Here is a 25,641-nt window from a genome sequence, read left to right as displayed (position 1 = left end):
AACAGGGATGGAAATTCTTGGGCAGTTTGCCTATCATTCAAGCTGTGCACTGATGGTGCCATCCATTTCCCTGCTTCCAGAATCAGCAGACAACAGAGCCAGTGGAGAACAATGATTAGGGCTGTGGGGCTCTGGGTGGAACAGCGTGGGGTTGAACAGCACCCACAGGCTGGACTGCTTGGGCGTGGAACCTCTGTATTTCTTGCTGTCCTCTCTCACGTGACAGTGGTAGCTCTTTACACTGTGGAGCTGGGCTGAGAAGTAAGCTCATATATATGAAATAGCACAAGGCAAGGTGTCAAGGACTGTTGGCTGCCGTTATTTGCTAGAGGTGCAGTGATTATTTTCTTTAATAAAAATAGCATTTGTTTCCTTGAATTATTTTATCAATATGCAGTAAAGAATGTAACACAGTAAAATTCGGAATACCGTAAATCATAGGTATGACGCTGTTGTTGATTATGTGTGTAACTGGCTGCGGTGGGCCACTGGAGCGATTGCCAGTGTTCCACAGCCTTTTCATTATGCCCTGGCCTTATTCCATCTCAAGCGTCTGTGTTTTTATGTGTGAGAGGGTTTCCCCGAGAACAGGAAAAGATTGTTCTGCTGAGGCTTTAATACCACTCAGGAGTAGCTTTCAGACCAGTAAGGCATAAACTCCAAATGCTCGCCACAGGAGCGGGCTTAACAAAGTGTGCTTCGGTCCTGCATTTTCCTGTATCGTTTCCCCCGCTACCCAGCAGCATCCTTAGCAGCTTCCCAAAATCCTTTTGCTCCAGAATCCCTGTGACAGTACCTGCAAGAGTGGTTTTCATTACCTCAGGTTCCCAACATAATAAATGGGCTTCATCGGATGAGCATTCAAATTACAGGAATGCTGGGAATGTGCATGCGCATGGGGCTGGTCCATCCCAGACATTCTCTGGGGATTTTCCATGCCAGGCAGACTTTGATTTTCAATGTACATTATTTTTCTCATATATATATATATTTATATATATATAAAATCAGAGCTCTAACCCTGCAGAGATACTCTGAAGTGTAGAATGGGTTTGGGGAGCAGATGATCTTTAGAGTGCAGGGGCAAAGGCGATCAATATTAATGCAATCTGGCTGTTTGTTAATGAATAGATCATAAAGGGTCACAACTGTTTTATAAAACCCTGTACCATGCACACAGTAGGTATGCAGTATATACTGGATGGCAATAATGAAGCATTTTTTCTACTCTGCTATTTTGAATTAACATGGCTAAAAGTGATGTTATTGTTGTTTTGGTCAACGTGCCTAAAATATGACTGGTGCTGAGTCTGTTTTGTTTTGTTTTTAACCACAGTAGGAAGGGCTGTGAAGAGTCAAGCCTCTCAATCTCTCAAATGATTTAATTGAAGCATAACCTAAGCCATCAGTGTCCTAAATTGACAGTCAGGTATTCTCTTGTTGCTTTCTGAATCATAGCAATAAGGTATCCATTGTTGGCTGGAAGAGCTATGCAAGCCATGCCCCTTTATTTATGTCTGTGGGGCATTTGAACATTCCTCCAGGTGACTTGGATTGCTACCAGCCAATTTTCCTCTGTAAAACTCTTGCCTAGAGGAATTGTAGGATTTAGAGTCAATTTATCTTGTGCTTGACATACCTATTTAGTCAGTCATCAGTTCTCAGTGTTTACTTCTGACCATGTTGCATACTGTCTGTTTAGTGTGCTCTAAGCGGTTTAATTGATAATTAGAACAGCAGAGTTCCGAAGGTTACTCTGTAAGCAGAGAGAGTGAGAAGATGATGGCAAGGCACTAAAATCTCTGTTTAGACAAGTGTCTAAACTCAGTTCCCTATAATTAAGAGAAGACTGAAGAAGGCACCATATCTATTTTCACATTGCCTGAAATTCACCCTACTTCTCACTAAAGAACCTCTGCTTCTGGTCAACGCGATTCCTAGTTTGCAGTTAATGGTAACAAGAATTAAGCACATTATAAGCATTGAAGTACGCTTTACAGATGATAAACTTATCTTGTTCCTATAGGAAATACCAAAAGAACCCATCAGCTTGAAACAAAATAAATGCAGTTATGTCTACTGACATAAATATTGCTACTGACATTGGGTCGCCCTTTTAGACAGCTGCTAAATGACCAATGTTCTCTATGTGTGCTTTCCCAACAAGAGAGCTAAGATGAGATATGGTATCCTTCATGGTATCTCCCTTGCTCTGTGCTATCTGGAAAATGTCTGCTATACCAGAAAAATTAATGATGACTTTTAAATGTTTCCAATAACACTTCATTGCAAGTATGAAAAAACAGTCTTTTTTATGATCATAAGACATTTAAAGCCCATGAGATTTGGCTTCGACCACTCTTCTGGTTTTCTTGTATCACTTACATTTATATGCTAGATAAATTTAGTCATTGAAATTTGAGCCAGTCCTATTATCTTCTCCTTTGCCCCATGCTTTTGTTTTGTTTTGAAGAAAGGGTCTCACTGTATAGCTCTTGCTATCCTGGAATTCAGTGTGTAGACCAGGCTGACCTTGAACTCACAGAGATCTGCCTATCTCCTGAGTGTAAGGATTAAAGGCCTGTGGCACTACCTCATCCAGCTATTTTTTCTTCTATCAGTTCATTCCTTCTCCATAGAATGCCTTTCCTTTCAGTCTGACTTATGATTATTCCCCAAGATTCAACTCAAATGCCAGTCAAGTCTTGTCAAAGATAGACTAAAATGCCACCTTTCCTTCTAGCTGCCTATACCTCTCTTAGATTCACCTTTCTCTTTTATCATAATTATATTTTTGTAGAGACTTTCTTCTCTCTGGTTATTGCTGCTAGAGTTTTATCACCAGAGAGGTCACAGTGGACAAACAAGAACTATGTAAATATTTATGAGTAAAAAATTAATGTTTACATTGATGGTGTCTAAGAAAGTGGCCATTTTAGTTCGCCTACAAGCTGATGTATTGGGATGGGGGCCTTTAATGATTTGAATCCTCCTGGAGTGGCTTGCTCATTTCTCTTGTGCTTTATCTTGCAAACACTTTCCTATGACATTTTGGGGGCCCCTTTTTGCACAGACAGTGAGTCAACTCATTTCTCTAATCATATCCATGATGCAAATGTTTTAACTTACCTCTGAGGTAGGTAAAACATACAGAACAGAAGTAACTGAAAAGAACACAAAATTTTATTAAAAACAGGAGAGAATGCTGTTTTATGCCCCCAAGTTTCCATTTATATGGAAACTACAAATTCTGGATCTCATTTCTGAGAAGCAATATGAATTTTCCATTCAGACAGCTGCAGTTAATATATAGCTGCACAGAATATAAGTCCACTACCACTGAAACTCCATGAGCCAAGTTTTGTCTCCTTCTACTTGAGGGAAACTCCCTATGACGATATTAAATAATGGATTTAGATAATACAAAATGTTTCTATTAGCCTAGGATTATCAATGTGATCATTTGTAGTTTAATACACTCCCCCTGGGGTATGTTTCCATTAAGTAAATTTGTATAAACTACCCCTAGATGATCCTGTAAGTACAGAAGAGAATACTCCATATCACATGACTATTTTGAGATTCTAAGACTGGAAGAATTATTTTGGCTTAGATGGCCATATTAATTTTTAGTGCATACCAGTGCGCATTCTCCAGGTTGACAGGGTTGCCTAAATAAGATGTGCACAATGACAACACCAGTTCACAAGGCCCTACACCTAGATGAAGAGCTATAGGCAATTAATGACTGTTGAGAGAGGGGGACTCAGTCTTCTCCAGGGACCAGCTCCCCAATAGGGAGGTCAACTGTAAACACATTTACAGATGGATGCAACAGGATAGGGTGTATCTACACACACACGCACGCACGCATATACACACACATACATATACTCATGGATGTATGTATACACACATATATAATGTTAGTAATTAAAGAAGAGTTCATGAATTTGAGGTATAGGTGGCATTGGAGAGTTGGAGGGAGAGGAGAAGGAGTAGAAGAAGATACTCATACTTGAAATTATCTCCAACAGTTTTTAATGTGAAAGATGCTTTATTCCCTCCCACTGTAATATTTAAAAAACTTATTGAAGTTCCGTGTCTGTGAGCCTTAACTCTGTATGATTTCATTATCAATCAAATTCTGTATCTTCATATTTGCTGACATCCAAGCAGCCACTATGCAAACAAACCTTGGTAATGCTTTCGATGTGTTTATTTGTATAACTGCAAGAAATTTACAAACGAGGAAATACTACTGTATTAACATAAAATGTATTGTGATTACAAGAACGTACTTAGTAAGTTTTTAAGGTTTTATGAAAGAATAGTACATATGCACATCACAGTGCAGTCTGCTGGCATAATGCGAATTTAAGAGTCATTAGTAAATCACTCTCAGTGCTACAGAGGACCACACAGGAGAGTCCAGCTGTCATCCTCAACTGTGACCCATGAATGTCTATAGACAACTTGGCTTACAGCATTAATTTAGTGTTTGAGGAGATGGAGCATTTTATCACAGTCTTTTCCTAGAAAACTTTCCAGTTATTTTGGCCTCCTAAAATCAACGTGTTAACTACATGGAATGTTTTTATTTAAAGAGATTTGTTTGTTTGAGCAGAGATAAATTTGAGTGGATATAAATATATAGATACACTACTGCATATGTTTGTGTGTATGTGAATATGTGTGTGTCCACGCATGCATGCGTGTATACGTGTGTGTATGTGTGTTGTGTGTGTGTGCACACATGCATGTGTGTGTATGTATGTGTGTGTGTGTGTGGTGTATGTGTGGTGTGTGGTGTATGTGTGGTGTGTGTGTGTGTGGTGTGTGGTGTGTGTGTGTCTTTAAATCGAGTTTATCCCATGCTTAGAGAACATTCCTTTCCTTGCTGGCATTTTCATCCTAAGAGGCGTGCCCCACAGAATAACATATAAAATGAGCTTGCATTATTACATGTTTATGCCTGACACGATACCTGTATCTCAGAAATTCTCAAGGGACTGATGAAAATAATCATATGCTTTAATTTGGAAAGAATGTCTCATTTAAGAGCAAATACTTGAAAAGAGATAATCTATTGTAGTTCAAGACCCACCATTCATTATCTTAATGATCCCAGAGCATTCTTTAACTTCATAAAACCTGGAGAAAATAATAATTGCTTAATACTGTGGTGCCTAAGTTAGAAACTGCGCAGCTGCTTAGAGGGTTGCTGATGCATGAGTAAATTAATTAGTTAAATAACTGTCTCTTGAGCATATATGTCATATAGTATATCTTCATTTGAAAGCACATATATAATTGTTTTGGTTTTAGTGTTGAGTAAATTTGTTATTTTATGAAGGATCACAAGAAGGAAATGGAATCTAACTCTATTAATTAGATTTTAATTTAATTAGTTCCACTAGAAATCCTCATTGGCTTAATATAAGGAGGTTCTGTCCTCATTAATATTCATGTGGTTTGACAGATTGACTTTGAAACCCTTGTTGATGGGTGCTCCATTTGAAGTTTTACCTGCAATATTCTTAGCCACTGTAGCAGAAGTCAGCGGTCGGTGCATCTAATGAGTAAAGAAGGGATTTGTTTCAGCTCTGCAGTGACATACGCTGTTACCTCTATAATCCAGGGGCCTGAACTGGAACTATGGCCTTATAGAATGCGGCAGCTGGCTCTTGGTGGCTTATGGAAAATCAACTGTACACTTGTCTTGCTTATTACGTTGAATGACATCAACTTGGCATCTAGAAATTAGCATGTTGTGTGTATTAATCTACATATTTGAAAATCCAAAAATACAGAGCTTCCTTTTTTCAGGGAAAGGTTAATCGACACCTCGGACTCTTATAACAACAAGGATCATTAGAAGGCTACCCCGGCTACCACAAAGTTGGAGAATAAGGGCATCTTCTATGCCTTAGAGTCCAAGGCTACCTGGACATTGTTATCCTAAACTCCTACCTGTGAAATTTTTGGTACTTGAGAGAGAGAGAGAGAGAGAGAGAGAGAGAGAGAGAGAGAGAGAGAGAGAGAAGCATTTTGTGTGCAGTGGCTGCTCCATGTCAGTAACCTGAATGAACTTTAAATGTAGGCAACCATTTAGCAAACCAGCATCCTTAAATTAGACAGATCCATATACATTCCACCTAGGTGGCTAGGAAGTACTGAGCTAAAATAAGCCCAAGGAGGAAGCCTCTGCCACTCCAGGAGCTCTCCATGGTGCTCATTCTAGTGCCCTTCAGGATGTCCCTTTAGTCTTGGCAATCTCTCTGGAAATTACCAGAAATCAAGACTGTGGTCCAGATCCTTTTGGTTCATAAAGCGTGATGATTGGGTGTTCACGCTGCATGCATGACATGTGCCGCCCACTAAACCTTGTTACGACATGGGCACATTACTTGTCTGACGTGAAAAAAAAAAAGACTGTGGTCCACCTTGCTCATTAGTTCTGCCACTTTTTTTTTTAAAGGAAAACCTTCCTATGCACAATTCCAGGACAATGGTGTGTTTTTAGCATCAAAACAGCTGCCTCAAAACGCTGACCTTGCCTTACCTGTCCTGGGCTCCAGCAGAACAGTCTGGTATAGGTGTAGGTGTTGGTGTAAGAGCTCTTCAGAGTCTCCTTGAGAGGAACCGAGCAGGAAGCAAATGCTAATTCTTAGTAGATGGTGTCATGCTGAGGTGAGAAGCATAGACTTAGCCATTGAATCACTGCTCTGTCTGCTGTTAGCAAGCCTTATGCATTTAGATAAAAAAAAAGGAAAGAATTAGGAAACACTTTCTGGAATTGCACTTGAGTGGACTTCGTGAGGGAAAACTTGGTTTTTTATTTCATCCGTGTCTGTTGAACATCTACCATCTGACAACAGGCCACAAAGGGGAAGTACAGACATATGTGGAGATTTTACTTTTACTTTAGCCTCCACTTATTAGTGACCGAATATTTACTGTTGACCACCAGGTATGTGATATTTGCTGAATTATACTTTAGAGCAGTCGACATGAGACATGCATTGCAAAATTTGCATTGCAGAACGGAGACTCACAACTAAATTCAGATGCAGTACCTGGGTCAGGGCTGTGGCTCTGACATGTCAATGGTCAACTTCTGTAGTTTGCCACACCCACGGCGGCGATTGCTGTGACCAGTTGCTGAATAGGCTCGTCCTTATCCATTTCAGACCTCCAGCAGTGGAAGGCATTCTGTTCGCCTCACCGGTCTCAGCACTATCGATTTCCGAGCTGGCTTTTCTCGAAAGCCCACGCTGGACTTCAAAAAAACAATGAGCAGACCCGTGCAAGGTTAGTGTGCACATGGCTCTTAAAGTGGTGTAAGGGAGAGCTGTGCCCTGATGGTGTGACTGGGCAAGTCTGTGGCAGCCGATCGCATTGATGAGCACAGAAAGCCATCTTTCCTCAATGTGCTTGTGATTGTGTCTTTGGGCCACTTTGTGTTTTGCAAAGTACTGTCCAAGATCAGCCATCCCAGAGCGACTCTGAAAGCAGCTGAAGCTCAGAGGGCTTCTTAATAAACAGGACTCCTGGACTCTGCTTTCATCTTTTAAATCACAGTTGCAGACGTTGGGACCTGAGCACTCCAGTTGACTCTTAGGCTTAACTGCATTTGGAAAAGCACTTAGTAGTTTTACTTCTAAAGATTAATATTTTGTAAACTGATTTGTCTACATGTAGAAGTGCATGTGTATTGCTGAAAATTGAAAATTAAGTGTACCATGTATTGTTTTTTGCTCAAGATGAAATTATTGCTAACGTTGAAAGCTTGTCCTTGTTCCTATTCTATTAGCCCACTAAGGTTATTATCTTAGTGCTAACGGCCAGGCTCAGCTACACAGTGTGTGGCCTTTAGAGCCCTTTCTATATCATGGCTAACTTATCTTAATTTGTGCAGTTTTAGGAAGAATAAAAAAGTGAATCTTGAAAAATGTTTACCGGATTAACTATCACATGATATTTCATAATTCTGATTTTCTTGGTATAAGAACAGTTAAAATTCTGTCCAATGACTGCCTACAGTGTTTCAAGCTCTGTCTTTCTGTAGGAAAAACTCTGTAACTAGACCGTCAGTGTAGAGCACACATCCTTAGAGTGTGTATATGCTACTACATTGATGACACTTATTACACAGATGACCCCAACTGTGTGACACTTGTACATGACGATGCCTTTCTCTTGTAGGGATACCTACGTATGTGCTACTGAACACCTCTGGAATCTCTAGTCCAGCTAGAGTAGATCGCCTCGAACTTCTGAGTATCTCAGGGGGATCTCTTAAGACCATTCCCGTCAAACATTACCCAGATCGGAAACCTTACGGCATCTGGAATATCTCTGACTTCATTCCACCAGATGAAGCTTTCTTTCTCAAGGTGACAGGCTATGACAAAGAGGATTATCTCTTCCAGAGAGTGTCAAGCGTTTCCTTTTCCAGCATTGTCCCAGGTAAGATAAATGTTTTACTCAACAGCAAAATAATTGATAACTGAAGGGGACTATGCCACAGGTAAAATATGGACTATAAAGTAAAAGTTAATATTGCCATGTTGCTACTCTGTCACCAGTTGAGCATTTACTTGCAGATAATTTGTTGTGATTTTTTTTACTTTTATTTTTCATCCTGGTATATTATTATGTAATTTAGTATTTATTAAAATTAAAAATTAAAATATGAAAACATCCCCGCCCATTCCCTTTATTTTCTCCAGTCCCTCCCATTTTTACTCCTACTTTTTCTCAAATAAATGGTCTCTTTTTCTTTGATTATTATTGTTACACACAGATGGATATATATATATATATATATATGTGTGTGTGTGTGTGTGTGTGTGTGTGTGTGTGTGTGTGTGTGTGTGTGGAGAGAGAGAGAGAGAGAGAGAGAGAGAGAGAGAGAGAGAGAGAGAAATACAACCCCTTAGTCCATTTACCGGTGGTGGCTTTGCTTTGCTTTGGTTTCAGCCTAACTACTTTGTATTGTATTGGGCTGATCCCTGGGAGAGGCTAATTCTCTTCTCAGCAGTGTTTAGTCAACTGCAGCTCTTTGTCTAGGGTTGGGATCTAGGAGACTCCCCTTTTGCATTGCATATCTATTGATATTGTCTTTATTTAGGTCTTGCTTAAGCAGCCATGTTGTTGAGGTATCCTGGTGTAGCTTCCCTGACATTTCTAGGAGGTGCATTCTGATAGCAGTCTTCCTGGTTCTCTGGGTCTTACTGTCTTTCTACCCCCTTTCCATGATGCTCCCTGAGCCTTGGGTGCAGGCACTGTGATTTAGGTGTATCCTTCGGGGCTGGGGTCCCATGTTCCACTGATCTGTAGAGTATGACCATTTGTAGCTTTCTGTAATGGTCTCAGTTTTCTGTAAAAAGAATCTTTTTTGTTTTTTTTAATGTAAACATCTTTTAATTTTGAGATTGTAATTTAGTTACATTTCTCCCTCCCCTAGTCTCCCTCCTTACTTTAGAATTGTAGCTCCAATCCTGGCCTATGGAGGCATAGAGAGATTGTCTTCAAAGCTGGGTGGGAGCCAGAAGCTTATCTTTTATGTATGAGGCTGAGATTTGGATACTCAAGATCTATTGTTTGATCACAGTGCAATCACAAGCATGGAGCCAACCTCGAGATTTCCTCATGTTAACATTCAAGAGGATTGGCTTCTTGAATGCATGAAATTTGATGGATTCTTTAAAAAAATACTTCTCATTATTTCTTTTAGGAAAAAGTTGCCCTATGTATTTAATTCTTAGATATGTGGATTCTTCTCGTGTTTTTACATATTTGGAATAAGAATCTATTCTAGAGTTGATGATGTAATGCAAGTCATTTGGCATTTTTTTCTTAGCTTGGTAGTGGATTAAAAACAGTGCTTTGAAGATCAACTGAATTTTTAGTTTGATGACTATCATAGTAAGGACCTATGAAAATGAATCTGCTTCAAATAATGGTAGTTAAAATAGTTGGAATTCTGATGGTTTGTCAGCATCACTCCAGTATGAAGCTTCTGGGTGGAGCTATAGAAGTTATTTTGTATCACGATGATGACTTTCTTACCCATTTTCTTTTTTTTTTTTCCCTAGATGCTCCCAAAGTTACAATGCCCACGAGGACCTCAGGATACTACCTACAGCCAGGCCGAATCCTCTGCTCGGTTGAGAGTCTTTTGCCCTTTACTTTGAGCTTCGTGAGAAATGGAATTGCCCTGGGAGTAGAGCAATATTTAAAGTGTGTAAATGTTCCTCTCAGTAGTAGTTTAGAGCCATAAATGCAAATCCAATTCTGTCTTCTTTCCCTGACAAACCACTTCTTTTCTTTACCATTTTGGAACACAGTCCGGGGCTGTTCATGTTGTAATGGGAAAGGAGAGCGAATACACTACAATAGAAATTCTAGAATATATTCCACATAACGTGGGGGTATATACAGTGTGTGTTTTATGTAATTTGAGGGTTCCAAGTCAAAGATTATAGAATTATCAGCTCAGTATGAGACACTAGACCCTGGAAGGCACTTTGCAAAGTACTTCTTTGGAAACTTTAGCTTCATTGAATTTGGGCTAAAAATGTCTACAGCTCCTATTTAAAATGTGCTATAGTGAGTGAATCTGACTGGTGGTATGACAAAATTACAAAAATTAGATATATTATCACTTGGTGAGTTATTAACACGTAGCTTTTCAGTTTCAAGTACTTAAATTTAAAACTGCATGAGAAGCTGGATATGGTGGCACACATCTTTCATCCCAGTACTTGGAAGGCCAAAGCAGATGGATCTCTGAGTTCGAGGTCACCCTGGTCTACAGAATGAGTTCCAGGACAGCCAGGGCTACACAGAGAAATGCTATCTTAAAAAGCTAACCAAGCAAGCAACCAACCAAAAGAAAACCACCGCCACCACCAAAGGTGGTGAGAGACCTTTGACCCCTAACCGTGTGAGCCGGGTGGTAGATCACATATCCTGGGAAATCTCACACACTAGTAAGCGAAGAGGCACAGAGGCCAGGGGACTGGGCAGGAACAGGAAGGCAGAAATGAGGCCACTGTGTGTGGATCCCTGTGAGCCAGAGGAGGCCCGGAGACAGTGTTTAGGAGTTCACTGTAAGCAGAGAGTAGATTTCCAGGGTTCACCTGGAGCACAGGGGCTAAGGCACAGAGCAGTCAAAGTGAGGAGTAGCCTAGCAGTTGCCAACTCTTTCTTCTAAAGTTCAGTGACATTTTATTGACAAATGCAAGTAACCTGATTGAACACGATTAGCTACATCTTAAGAAATGCTGGAAGAATGATTTCTGGAAAGCATATTGTCCAGACTTGGGAGTCCAAAACCTCTAAGGATTACTTCAGCCGTCTTTCACACAGCTGGAGTGATAGGAATATAGCTCTATAAGGATGAGAACTATCTGACAGTCTTAGTTTACATAATCTCTTTATGGAGATTCATCTTCAGCAGTGCTTGTGGCTGGAAAGTGAATCGTATCTACAGTGTTTTCCATTCCTGCACATAGTACATCTCGATGATTTACTTAGCTGCCTGTTTTATAACCGGCCGCATAACAGAACGGGAGAGCAGATGATGGAGGCACATAACTAGCTGATGAAATAAAATAACTCCGCTTCCTGTTTAAATAGTGACAGTTTTTTCAAAGACACTTGAGATTCTTTATAAACATTAACTCATCGATTCCACACAATTCCTGGGAGGTAAGCCACAAAAATCCTTTTTCTCATGTTTCCACTGCCGTGGCCCTGAGATGAGACAGGCCTTGCTGACATGTATTAAGCCGTAAGTGATGATAGACTGATGCTCTAATCCCAGTTTGCTCACATGCCTCTGCCGTAGATTCCCAGTAATATGAAACATGGGAATTAATCCTCATTCCCGTCAGCCACTTTGACCGTCAGGGGATGTGAGAGAGAAGTCAATTTGCATTAGCAGGGTGTATGTCTTCTGGATTGGCTCTTTGTCCTGTTCTAAAGTCTACCTCTGGGAACCCTTTCTTTGTTGTGGTATAAGGATGCCTATGTCAACAGAGAAGGCTACAATAGAAAAGAATGACTAAGCCAGAGGTGTTGGCAGGTGCCTTTAATCTCAGCACTTGAGAGGCTGAGGCAGGAGGATTAGAAGTTTGAGCCTGGTTTGAGCTACATAGTAAGACCTTGTCTCAAATATTATTTTTCCTTCTCCTAGAAGCTCTTAAATAGGGCTGATTATGCATCCTCAGACAAAGGAATTGCCATTCGTTTTCTTTTAAAAAAGAAGCACTTGAATCTAGATGACTTCGTTTCCTGTTCGAAAGTTTCCATGAACCCAAGGTTTGATGGATCCTCATCTGTGTTCAGCTTTGAGACAGGCATTGCAAAGAAAGCCTGAGACCCACACTTTCCAAACTTTTACCTTGCTGTGACTGATGGTACCCCCTAGAGAAGAGCATTGCACACTTGTGCTTAGTGCCCTGCCTTAGAGGGTTCGAGACCCAGCCTGAGTGTCCCAGGCAGTGAAGAGTTACGGGATACTGATTACTTCTGGAGCTAACAGAACAGGCCCAGTTCACATAGAATGGACAGGAGACTAGCAGAAGTATCCTGAGCTACTACAATATCCAGAACAATACCTACTTATGCACTCACTTTCTTGATGATAGGAACCTATGCTTAACCTACTCTTCCAAACACATGAAATCTGAGCTCAGTAAGCTATTCATGGTTGCTTTCTTGAGTTGTGTCTGACTAAAGAGAGATGTGGAGCCTAAACTAAAATCAGAAGTCAGTGAGAGGTGTCTCAAATATGAGGAGGTCTTCTTTACTATACGTCCCCCTGAAAAGATTATGAATAGTAATACATGAAAAAATAGAAAATATATAATATTTATATTTTAACTGTATTTTTAAAAGAATAAGACCCTCTTTTGTACACTGTGAATTTCTTAAAGGAATAATTAAGTATATATCTTTTTAGACTATACCAGAAAACAAAACGCTCAGCAGTGAATGAATAAATATTTGTTAGATGATTGGATGCATGAGTTTGTGTACAAAACTAATGTATTTTTTCAATTTCACATTGCTTATTGTATGTATAGGTTAGGTCGGATAAAATATATAACTCCAGGTAGAACTTATGTAAGAAAGTTAAGGAAAATATATTTTCTTTGAGTTAAAAAGTGGGTGTCTTATCTTCACATTTGCAAATTCCCTTCTTTCGTTGTATTGAACATGATTCTCACCTCCAAAGTGGGAAGTGTAGGGGGAGAGAAATTTCATCGGTGGTTGTCAACTGAAGTATGTTTTTATATAGCCACAAAAAAGTCCTAAAGATAAATTTGCATTCCTACAACGTATTGTCCTGTGTATTTTTGTCCAGAATAGAGGAGCAGAACTCCGTTTAAGATACAAAAGGTGTATGGCTTTAAGTTAACATTTAATCTGCAGTTTTCCCAGCCTACTTTCCTTGCGTTATTCATTGGAACAAAGCCTTCAAAGCAGATTGCTTATTGCTTTCATTTTTCTCTTGCTTGACAGACACTAAAAGCTCTCCCTTTTCTTGTCCCCAGAGAATCTGCCAGTGTGCCTTGGGATTTCCCAAAGGTGACGTTGTCTGACGAGGGCTTCTATGAGTGTATTGCTACGAACAGCGCAGGAACTGGACGGGCGCAGACATTTTTTGATGTATCAGGTAACTAACTGCCACCTGCCTATGACTGTACCCATGGAAACGAGATGCTGATGGGCTCTGAGTTTACACAGTTCTCCTCATGATCCTTTTTGCCTGTCTATCTACTTTACTACAATGAACTCAGACATTGTCTCACCCCCAGTCAGCCTTTGTGCCTCTCCCTGTGCCAGTCTCTCCCTCACCTTTTAAAAACTTATTTTAATTTTTCTCTCCTGGCCCTTCTCTCCCCTGAGCCCTCCCTACACTGGGTCTTCCCTTGCTCCATTTCCCTCCCCATCCCCTCTTCCACTCAGCTCCTCTGTCATTCTTTAAGGGCTCGTCGATGCATTACGTCCCTAACTCTAAAAGGACAATAACAATAATAGAGTCTCTCTATTATTGAGTCTCTCTATTATAGAGTCCCATGGAGACTGAGCAATGTTTGTGATACATGCATGGTGCTTAGAAGGGAGCTTGGAATGGAGAAATACTTGACAGACAATTTCCTATTTGACCATTTAAGATTTTAGTTTTACTATGGGGGCGGTATATCTATGTGTTAGTACCCACAGAGTAAGCCATGGGCATCAGATCCCTTGGAGGTAGAGTTACAAGCATATGTGAGCTGCCCAATGTGGGTGCATGCTCCTAACCACTTAGCCACCTTTCCAGTCTACTGATATCACTAATGTTGCTGTTGTTACCACCATAGTTTATTTGGGCTTCTAGTTCCAGAGGTTCATGGTTGGGGGGCCTTATGTGACATGCATAGTGGCAGGGCAGGAAGCTCACATCTTGAGCTTGTAAGCGTACAACAGAGGGCAAACTTGAAATGGCAGGGGTCTTTTACTTCTCAGAGACCCCCTCCAATGGCATACTTCCTCCCATGGGGCCAGACTTCCTAAGCCTCCCAAAGCAGGACTGCCAACTCTAGACGAAAGGTTCCAATATGTAAGCCTGGGACATACTCTCATCCAAACAACTTCAGTAACTACCTAACAATTTCCCTTAGAGAAAAGATGGTCTAAAGAACTGGTCAAGGCTGAAGATAACAAAAGGAGTAAATTTTTCTTTCTTTCATGTTTAACAATCACAGTAGTTTTATGAAGAGATTCTGATCTCCAAATTGAAGACCATTATGAGTCTAAGCAATTGTCTTGAAACACAGAGACTTATCAGGTAGACTTCCATGTAAAGAAGGACCCATGTGATACCCATTATTTTGCATTCAGACAGTAAATTCCTGTAAGTAGGTGGGAGGCACAGTACATTAATATAAGATACGTTCATAAAAGTATTGTCCTTTAATTTCATAAAAGTGTTGTCCTTTAATTTCCCAGAATAATTAGGGAAAGGAGGCTGTGACATATATTCAAAGATCAGGTTCAAACCACCTACTCAGTATACAAAATTATACAGTTATAATTTTTGGATACTTCAATGTACTGGGGATTGAACCCAGGGTCTCAGATAGGCAAGCACTAAGCAACCCCTCTCCCCCTTGAGCTAAATACACAGCCCAAAAACTTCACGTTAACTGATTGTTCTATGCCTGCCTTCCGTTGTTCTGTACTTGACAGTATCCTGGCATCCTGGTCTCACCCTCTCAGGTTATGACTGTTGAAACTGAACAGCGCCTGTTTTCGCTTTCAGTGTGTATTTTCCTGAGATAATTTAAGACAAAAGAAATGTTTTAATTAGGTGATGGTTTTGAATCCTAGGATTTGTTGTGTCCAAGAAAGAACTTGGAAAGAGAGGCACGTAAATCAGGCAGGCGTGTTCTTTCAGCCAAACTATTTGTATTCTCTTCTTCTTAGGAAAATAAAGATTGTCTTCTGAAATAAGTTAAGCAAGTTGACATACATCACAAACTATTTATTTTTTTCGATCTCCAGAAATTATGAAAAGCCCTGGAATTGTGTCAACATTCCTCAGCTTCTGGGAAAGCAAACACTCGAGTACTTGAGTGTTCTTCCCAGCAATATTAATTAGGAGAAGGACAGGAGGTAGAGAGGCTTCACTAAGTTATTTCAGGCCTCTTGTTAAGTAACCGGGAGATGCTAGGAAGAAAGCGAGAACGGACTTACAAAGTTGGATCGATGATGCCAGTAGCTTCCTCCCATCTCTGCTGTGCATGGTCTATCTGTACTCCTCTGTGTCAGCCAGTCAGTGGCATAATCAGGGAGCTGGCTCTTTCCCAAGCTGGTTTCCAGGAATTCTTTCCTCTAGTCAGCCATTAAAGAAGTCAGAAAGCATCAATGTTATGCCCATGGCTTTCAGAGCAGGAGTATCAGACAAGGGCTCCTTGGCATTTTAAAGAGTGGACAACTCTGTCCTTCCAATTTTAGTGTATGTGCTGCCAAAGCAAGTTCAAGTGGGCATTTCGTTCAAGGATAGCTATTTACTTAGCACAGTAGCCATTAACCTCCATCTACTTCTCAGTTTCCCTTTGCCCAGGGTAAGGTCCCAGCTCGGCCACCGTGATGTCACTGTGTATCCTAAGCTTGGAATCAAGTGCTGATTTACTACCCAGCCAGGTCTCATATTTTTATAAAGTATTAGGAAGTGAGCATTACAGAATAGTGATATTCTCGTGACACAATAGTTGTTATGGTTAAGTCACAGAGCATCTGATAGACCCTGAAGAAGAGCTGAACTTCTGCCAACAAGTTTCCTCACCTTTTTTTTTTTTAACCACTGTTGTAGTTGACATGTTCAAGAATTTTGGGTTCTTTTGTAATGTTGATTGTTGATTCTGTTAAGCAGAAAATGGGCATTTAAATTTGTGTCTATAATAACAAGTGGGTATTAAAAACATTCGTCAATTATAAATAGATATGACAATGACAAAAACCACCAAGTGTCCAAAACATTCTTTTCCCAGTGATATTTGGAGGTTAAGCTTAATATTGTCACAGTTATATTAACTTTGTGTATTGAAATTTTATTAATACAAAACCATACACATACCAGAATTCTGGGTTAAGTAAGATTCTAAGCAGAGATCCTGTCGTGGCGATCCTGTCGTGGCATGCCAGTGAAAAGAAATATTTACTAGAGATATTTATTTTGTTTATGCATATGTTTTGCTTTCGTGTTTCTCTGTTGAACCACATTACATGTTTAGGACCCATGGGGATAAAAAGAAGGTATCAGATATCCTGGAACTGGAGTTACAAATGGTTTTGAACCATTATGTTTGGGAGTCAGGAACATATTACAGTCCTCTGTAATAGCAACGGGTATTCTTCACATTGAAACATCATTTTGGCCCCAGTAAAAGAAAATCTTAACTAAAGATTATAGGGTATGCTTTTAGACCAGTGGTTTATTACCTTTCTAATGTTACAACTCTTTAATACAGTTCTTTATGTTGTGGTGACCCCCAACCATAAAATTATTCTGTTGCTAGTTCATAACTATAATTTCGCGACTGTTAATATTGTAGTGTAAATGTGTTTGGATAGACTGCAGCCAAAGGCATCCCAACCTGTGGGTTGAGAACTCCTGTTTTAGAACTAGGGAGGACTTGGAAACAAGCTGATAACATCACTTAGAGCCATGTCTGTCATCTGGTGGCTGCTGTGTTCTTCAAAACACTCAGTGTCTGTCTTTTCTTTTTAACAACCAACAAATGCTACTTTCATCAAAACAAATGAAAAACCCTGCTCCGTTCCGTAATCCTAAATCCTTCCAGTCATATCCTTTTGCCAAGCCAAGTTGACTCTCACATGTATAACCTAGAGATCTAAGTTTGGTATGGACAGGTATGTTGCCTTCTAAAGTATCATGTAACTAGATGATAATTTGAGGGGTCTCATTGGCATAGCCATTAGTTAATACTTTCTGTTACATATGGAAACATCCTGGCAGATGTTTCAATGTACATTTATATATGCAGAGATTTTAAGCCACATGTGTAAGCGAACCAATTGTAGGTTAATTGATCTGAGTCTTCTGATTTCACACAGAGCCCCCTCCGATCATCCAAGTGCCTAATAATGTAACAGTCACTCCTGGAGAAAGAGCAGTTTTGGCGTGTCTCGTCATCAGTGCCGTGGATTATAACCTAACCTGGCAGAGGAGTGGCAGGGATGTCCGGCTAGCAGACTCAGCAAGAATTAGGACCCTGGCCAACCTCTCCCTGGAGCTGCAGAGTGTGAAAATTGGTGATGCTGGGGAGTACCGTTGTGTGGTTTCCAGTGAAGGGGGATCGGCAGCAGCTTCGGTTTTCCTGACAGTACAAGGTACAGTGCTTTTAGCAACTTCTGCCCAATGATGTCCTTCCATCGTCCTTCTTCCTCATCTCCCCTTACAAACGTGCTGTGTCAGAGTTATGGCATCTACCCAAACCGTTGCCTTTGGATGAAAGAAGGCTTGGGATGTTCAGTTGTTTGTAAGTTTCTAAACTGGGAACTAAAGTCCCTCCAAATAGGTGGCTTTACTGCACTTGTAACTGGACTTGGTCATTGCAGATGTCCATTTTAAGACAATATATAAATTGTCCCTGGATGTTTTGATGTTTCCAAGTTCTCTAGTCTATGTGGATGTCAGACAAGACCAGACACGCTCAGGGTGGTATGTATGGTCCTAGACATTCCTCTAGTGGATTTCAATACAATTTTAATTGTTTTCAGAATTGCCTCCAAGGATTTGATCTTCATCTAAATGTTATACCTGGACATAATATGACTAACTTAAATTTTTGCTTTTAAAATAAGTTTAATACATTTTACCAGTATATTTTATTTGAGTTATTTACTTGAAGTGACCCACATGGTAGTGATCATTAGTTGAGCCTATCGCTATTTTATTTAGGATTTTTGAAATTTGTTCATCTTTCCCATCTGACCCTAGCTTTACCTCTCTCCAGTCCTCTTACCCTCCCCTACCTCCATTCTCATTCATATCTACCTAGCACATCCCCTACCAGAAAAGAGCAGTCTCTCAGGGACATCAGCCAGACACAGAACAACGAGATACAGTAAGACCAGGCACAAACCCTCACAGCAAGGCTGGATAAGGAAACCCAGTAGGTGGGAAAGGGACCCAAGAGCAAGCTAACATGTCAAAGACACCCCTACTCCTACCGTTAGGAGTCCTACAAAAACGCCAAGCCAACTACTATAGGGTATGTGTAGAGGACCTTGTGCAAATCCAAATTCTGGTGAATTCAAACAACTGAGTTTTACTTAACATTTTTATGTATATGTATATGTATATGTATATGTATATGTATATGTATATGTATATGTATATGTATATGTATATGTATATGTATATGTATATGTATATGTATATGTATATGTATATGTAGTAGATGTATGTTATATAAGTATGTAAATATTTCCTTATGTTTTGTTCTTATTTATCTCACAGTGCCCTCTCTGCCTCCTTTCTTCCCTTTGCAGTCCTTTCTAAACTAAATAGATTTCCTCTACTTTCATGACATAAGTGTTCTATTATCCTTTCTCCTTTCCTCTTTCCCCCTCTCATAGTTCCTTCTCCTTTCTCCCCTCTCTTTTTCTCTATCTATCCACATATTTATCATATAAATAAATATATGTGTTAAAATGTAATATATATGTAATCAAAATCTAGTCTCACGTGTTGGAGAAAACATATAGCATATAGTCTTCAATTTGGCTAATTTTACTTTCCCATGATAATCTCCAGTTCTATCCATTTTCCGTGTAAATGTCAGAATTTCATTTTCTTTATAAAAGAATAAAATTCCATTGACTTTATGTACCACTTATTTTTAAATCCACTCATTTCCAAACACCGTCTAAGCTGGTTACATTTCTTGGCTATTGTGAAGAATACAGCACTTAACATGGGTTTATAAGAATATTAGTGTTTCACTTACTTAAATTGTTTTGGTCTCATGACCAGGCAGTGTGTACCTAGGTTACAGGGTAGTTCTATTTTTAGTGTCTCGAGGAACCTGCCAACTGATTTTCTTAGCGACTGTAGAAACTCGTATACCCATCAGCAGAGACCAAGAATTTCTTTTATTCCATATCTTAAGTTCCCTCTGTTGCAATTGGTTTTCTTGATGACAGTCATGCTGACTAGGGTGGCCCAGGGTCTTGGGGTACTTCCTATTTTCATTTTCCTAATAGCTAAATAGTTTAAAACTTTCTCCATGCATTTATTGACTGTTTGCGGTTCTTCCTTTTAGAATTGTCCAATTCAGCACATCATTGTTGGTTGGATGTTTGCTTTTTGTATTTAATTTCAATGTTCTTCATAGATTCTTGATATTAATTCCCCAGTTGATATATAGTTAGAAAAAATTCTCTCCCATTCTGTAGGCTGATAATTTCTTTTGTTGCACATAAGTTTCCCATTTTCATACAATATCATTTATTTGTCAGTTTTTAAAATTATTTTCTGCGCTGTTGAGGTCCTCTTCAGAAAGTTCATGGCCATGATTATATTTTGAAATATATTCTCCTGGAATTTTCAAACCTTCATCTTTTGCATTGTGGCTGTGAATCCATTTTGAGCTAATTTTTTGTAAAGTTTGAAAACTACAGTTTTATTTGTTTACATGTGGATATCCAAGTTTCCCAGCACATTTGTTGGCTGCTTTTTTTCTCACTGTGTGCTTTTCACAGCCTTGTCAAAGATGACATGGAGGCTGCAGCTGTGAGAGTTCTTTTCTGGGTCTGCCATTCTACTCCCTCTTCAGTTGGACTGCGGTGGTTTTGTTACCCTGGTTCTATAGAGCGTTTGAGATCAGGGGTTGCTATGCTCCCAGTGTTGTTCTGCACAGTATTGCTCTGACAATTTGTCCTCTTTTATGCTCTATATGAACTTCAGGATTGCTTTTTCTGGGTGGTGTGAAGAATGTTAATGAAATTTGACTGAAATTTCATTGAATATATAAATCATTTCCAGTAATATAATCATTTTCAGAGTTCTGCTGCTTCATGAGAATGGGAGACTTTTCCATGTTCTGGGATCTTTCTTAACAATATGATTAGCAAAAGTACTCAAGTTTAATAATGAAAATAGAAGACACAGAAACACGAAGGAAGAAAACACAAATGGGGGTATGAAGTATTGCTTGGGTGGCTTTTTTGGAGGGTCTTAGAAAATCGCCAACCCCAGGCACAGACACTTCTTTTCTATTATTTAAATACGGTGCTGAGCTTGTATTAGACAAATATTCAGTGTCAGAACTGGTCTCCCTGTAGTACCAAGTCTTCTTGGTCTACCTGAGACTTCTGCTCACCACTCTCTCACCCTCTGGGTTGGTCAGGCTCTGCCACCATCTAAGTAAACTTCTCCAGTTTCTACTTCTTGGGGTGGCCAATGGAGGAAACCTTCCAAGAGCATTATGAGTGGAGAGATCTACCCCACTACTGAGATCAGTACATGTGCACCAGTCTTTAGCAGTACTCACACTACTGGAGAGATGAGGCTATGGACAACAAGCAGTTTCTTGTAGCCTTGGAGGTTTTGAATGCCGCATGAGTGAATGACAGGCGGCTTCAGAGGTCAGTCCAGCTGCTGTCTTCTGTCCCAGAGCCCTTACTCACACCCTAGTTATTCTTAGTTGCTCGTCTGCAATGAGGTGGGATTAACTTTCTCTGAATGCGCTTCCCTGGATGTGCTAAGTTCCGTGTCACCTGCATTTTAATCTTTCCAGTGGCTAACCTTCATGCCCTCTGTAACTGGTTCCGAGGGTTGTCTCTCTCACTTTGGGTCTGTAGCACGTCAAACTAAGGCATCCTGACTTGTGACTGTTCCTTGTTCTCAGGCCCCCAGGGTAGTTCAGTTTAAAACAAGAGTGGACCACTGCAATTGAAACTGTCTAGGTTCTGTTGATCTATCTCTCTGGAGAAAGCACTATTTCAGCAAGACCTGCAACTGGCTTCAAGGCTGAGTTGTAGGCTTGTACTATGACTAGGATGGTGTCCTGTGGTTCTTCTGGGGAAAGCATGAACTAATGCGTGCTCATCCTGGATACAGCACCACTAAGGGAGGCTTCTGCTTTTCTTCTGTACCCCATGGGCTCTGTGTGACTGAACCTGGGTGCAGACTCACCTTCTTGATGCTTCTGGGTCCCTGTATGTCCATCGATCTTTTCTGTTTTTGTGGGTTTCCAGAGCTCTGCATTTCTTTCTCTTTGGTGGATAGAATTACATTTCTTTTCTTGGCATTTCATCACTGGTTACATGGAAGCAGCTTCTAAGTCGGCTGTCTTACCACAAAGTCCGCTAGTCCATATTTTTGTATGAATGTGTATGCATGCAGTGGCACACGTGTGTGGGCATATGAGTGCATGCATTTGTGTATGCATGTGTAGGCCATGCAACCTTGGATTTCATTATGTTCTTGGCACCAGCATTGATTGACTGATTGATGATTGATTGAAGCAATCCAGGGTCTCTCTCTGGCCTGGAACTCACCAAGTTCCACTGACTGCCCAGGGAGCCTCAGGTGTCTTCCTTTCTCCACTTTCCCAATGCTGGCATTACAGGCCCAGTCCACCAGGCCTGACTTTCTAACATTGACTGCAGAGACCAAGCTTAGCTCCTCAGTGTTGTAAAGTAAGCACTCTCCTGACCAAACTATGTCCGAGACCTCTGCTAAGATATTTTAAATAGAACTTATAATGATTATAATATTGGTGAAATTTTGTTACAGCTTATTCAGATGTGTTCTAAATGTTATTTTTTTCATATATACAGATTACATGAACACACATACTCATACATACACTTACTGAGAGCTGTCTGCGTAGACTATTTCGATTACTGAAAATGGATATGTTAGCAAGGCAATTTAGTAACTACTCTGTTGTTTTTGAGAGCTATCCATAGAAGGCCAAGCTGCTCCACAAATTCTCTCTGAGTAGGATTATTGGCATCTATGTCCCTCAGACTGGCTGAAAGTCTTAATGTAATGAGCAACTTCATCTTGACACCTTTGCACCATGAAGTTGAAAGGTTTGGTTGCTGCCTGCATAGAATATTTAATTCCAGATCTTTGATGTGGGAGAATGATTGCATCAGAATGGGGTCTGGCTGTTTGGTAATGATATTAGAAACAATGTAATAGTGTGACTAAAGTATTTAGCCATACTAGATAGCTTTCTAGAGATAATATGTTAGAGAATAACTATCTCAAGACTTATTGTATTGTTAAAGACAGAAAACAGAAACTGTAGTGGAATTATAAAGGATACTCTCTCTATATCTAATTATTGTTTTCTTCCTGTTCCTTGAGGTATCTTCTGCAATGAAAGGCGTGCCTCTTGTTAGTAGATCTGTCAATGTTTCTAGAGAGAAGTCACTTTTGAAGTGGGTTCAATGAATTTTCATACAGATCTGACTGGAAGATCATCTGAATCTGTTCATTTAGCACTTGGGTTACTAGAGCTCCAGAGTCATCCCAGCATACTGAGGGTGTGGGGTAAAGTAAATGTTAATAGGTTTCTTGAAGTTAATATTTGTTCTTTATTTGAAATCCCTCAGACTGAGGTTGATGGAAAATAAAGTCAAAATGCTTGTTGAGAAAGAAGTTAAGAAATATACCATTTGCAAGAGCTTCAAAAATATTTAGGAATATATTTAGCCAAAAATTGAAAGGTCTTCAAAATAAAAATAAGAAAGCAGTGATAAAAGAAATTACTTATAGAGCACAGCAAAAAAGGGGAAGGTATCACAAGTTTACCGATTAGCAGAATTAATATTGTGCATGTAATTTTGTGACTCAATGCAATTTTCATCAAAATACTAATTATTTCCTTCATAGAAATAGGAAAAGAAATCCTAATTCACATGTAACCACAAAAGGTCCAGAAAATCCAAAGTGATTCTGATCCAAAAACCCCAGAAAACCAAACAAAGCCTGGAGTTAATACAATATTTGGCTACAAAACATAGTACGGGACTTTAGTTACTAAAATAGCAGAGTCTGGCATAAAAAGTAGATACAAAGACCAAGGGCATAAGACCCAAGACATATAGCCATTTTCAAACCAACAGTAGATCTTTGAAAAAGGCTGCAAGGACATGCTATTGAAAAGAGGTAGTCTCTTCAGTAATGGTGCTGGCAAAAGTGTGCAGGTGCAGAAGAATAAAAATAGTTCCCTTTTTCACACTATGTTTAGAAACCAACTCAGAATCAAAGATCTAAATGTTAAAGCAAAGTATGAATTATTACAAAAAAAGAGAAACACTTCAAGACAGTGGAACAGGCAATGTTTATAGACAGCCACAAAGATATAGGTAGCCAAGGTGAAACTACAAAATGTGACTACATCAAACTGAGACATGTATAAAAGAAATAAAACTCAAAGATAGCATAGAGAATATTTTAAGCAACTCATATGACAAGGTGTTGTTATCCAGAATGTATAAGAAATTCAAAGATAGTAATACAAAAGAGAATAACAAAAAGCATCCTACCAAACAAACAAACACTCAAACAACAACAAAACCAGAAACAAATACCTCACTCCCAAAACATCTAATGCAATTAAAAAAGATGCTAAGAGGTAAATGGACATTTCTCAGAAGAATAAAAGTAAATGATCACCAAGCACATAAAGAAATGCTGAAGTTCATTAATCACCAGGAGATGCAAATCAAAACTACACTGACACAGCATCTCATTGTGTCTACAGTTAGAACAGCTCTCATCAAATAGATAAAAATTTACACATTTTTACCATGATGGGGCAAAGAGATCTCTCATGGACCGTTGGTGGAAATGTAAATTAGTATGGCCATCTGAAAGACAATATTGGGATTCCTCCAAAAATTAAAAGTAGAATGTTGTGGGACCCAGTAATTCCGCTAATGAATGTATGTTCCATGGAAATAAGACCATTACTCCATAAAAAGACTCCATGTTTACCGCGCACTTACAACAGCTAAAATATGGAGTCAACTCAGATGTCATGTGAGGGATGAATGGGTAAGGAACATGTGTCATTCAGACACACACTGGACTATTATTTAGCCATCAAAAAGGTGAAGTCCATTATTTGTAGTGACCTGTTGGAGCTAGAAGCCACTACATTAAGTGAAATGAGTCAAACACAGGGAGAATATTTTCACTCATTTGTGGCACTGGGTCACTCTCATAATTAGCTAATATTATATAAATAAACTATAATTTAACAGTGCTTATTAGGAAATGGGAAGAGTGGTGTAGTGTGTGAGCATGGGAAGAAGAAATGAGGTCTAGCGGGGTTACCAGAGTACAGTAAACATGGTGGAATTACTTCCGGCTTTTCAGTGTAATGAGATATCTGTCCATTGAAATGATTTATGATGCATTTAAAAAATTATAAGAGTATGAAACTCCCAATATAGAAAATTATTGATGTTAGAAGAGATTGAAGCACTTCTTATACTGATTTGACTATTATATGTTGTATATACGCATTAGATTGCCATAATGTACCGCATAAAGAGGAATGAAGATTTATGTTTTAATTTAAAAGGGAGATGACCTGGCCAGGTGTCATGGTACATCTCTTTAATCCCAGTATTCAGGAGGCAGAGGTAGGTAGATCTCTGTGAGTACGAAGCCAGCCTGGTCTACATAGTGAGTTCTATAACCATGGCTATGTAGAAAGACCCTGTTTCAAAAAGCAAATGGTCAAAAAAGAAGATAAAATAATGTAGTGGAAAACATGACTTAGAGGTGCCACTACTACATGAAAATAAAATTAGGGATTTAGGGAATGAGGTTGAAAACAATGTAAGAACATTGAGATATTTAGTACTTGGATGACAATATTTTTTATTGGATATTTTATGTCTTTACATTTCAAATGTTTTCCCCTTTCCTGGTTCCCCCCTCTTCCATCCCTCCTCCCCCTGCTTCTATGAGAGTATTCTCCCTCCTACCTCAACACCCTGGCATTCCCCTACATTGGGGAAACAAATCTTCACAGGACCAAAGGCTTCTCCTCCTATCGATGCCACATAATGCCATCC

General features: G+C 39.5%; 1 protein-coding gene and 1 non-coding gene across 3 annotated transcripts in view; both read left to right on the top strand.

Moving 5' to 3' along the window:
* Hmcn1 (hemicentin 1) overlaps positions 1 to 25,641 on the top strand; it is a 457,385-nt gene that overhangs the window by 168,472 nt on the left and 263,272 nt on the right. For both annotated transcript variants that reach the window (NM_001271292.2, XM_087580179.1), the window contains 5 exon segments: positions 7,194 to 7,314; positions 8,209 to 8,472; positions 10,104 to 10,248; positions 13,572 to 13,693; positions 17,644 to 17,919. In NM_001271292.2, the coding sequence (NP_001258221.1) occupies positions 7,194 to 7,314; positions 8,209 to 8,472; positions 10,104 to 10,248; positions 13,572 to 13,693; positions 17,644 to 17,919 (928 nt within the window).
* LOC120096425 (small nucleolar RNA U13) lies at positions 6,316 to 6,420 on the top strand. The gene has a single exon (XR_015636436.1). It is a non-coding gene; the product is annotated as a small nucleolar RNA U13 (small nucleolar RNA).

This window comes from Rattus norvegicus, chromosome 13 (assembly GCF_021556685.1).
Source record: "Rattus norvegicus strain SHRSP/BbbUtx chromosome 13, alternate assembly SHRSP_T2T, whole genome shotgun sequence".
Taxonomy (NCBI): domain Eukaryota; kingdom Metazoa; phylum Chordata; class Mammalia; order Rodentia; family Muridae; genus Rattus; species Rattus norvegicus.
Note: the sequence above shows the minus strand (reverse complement) of the source record. Positions and strands in the feature narration are given on the sequence as shown.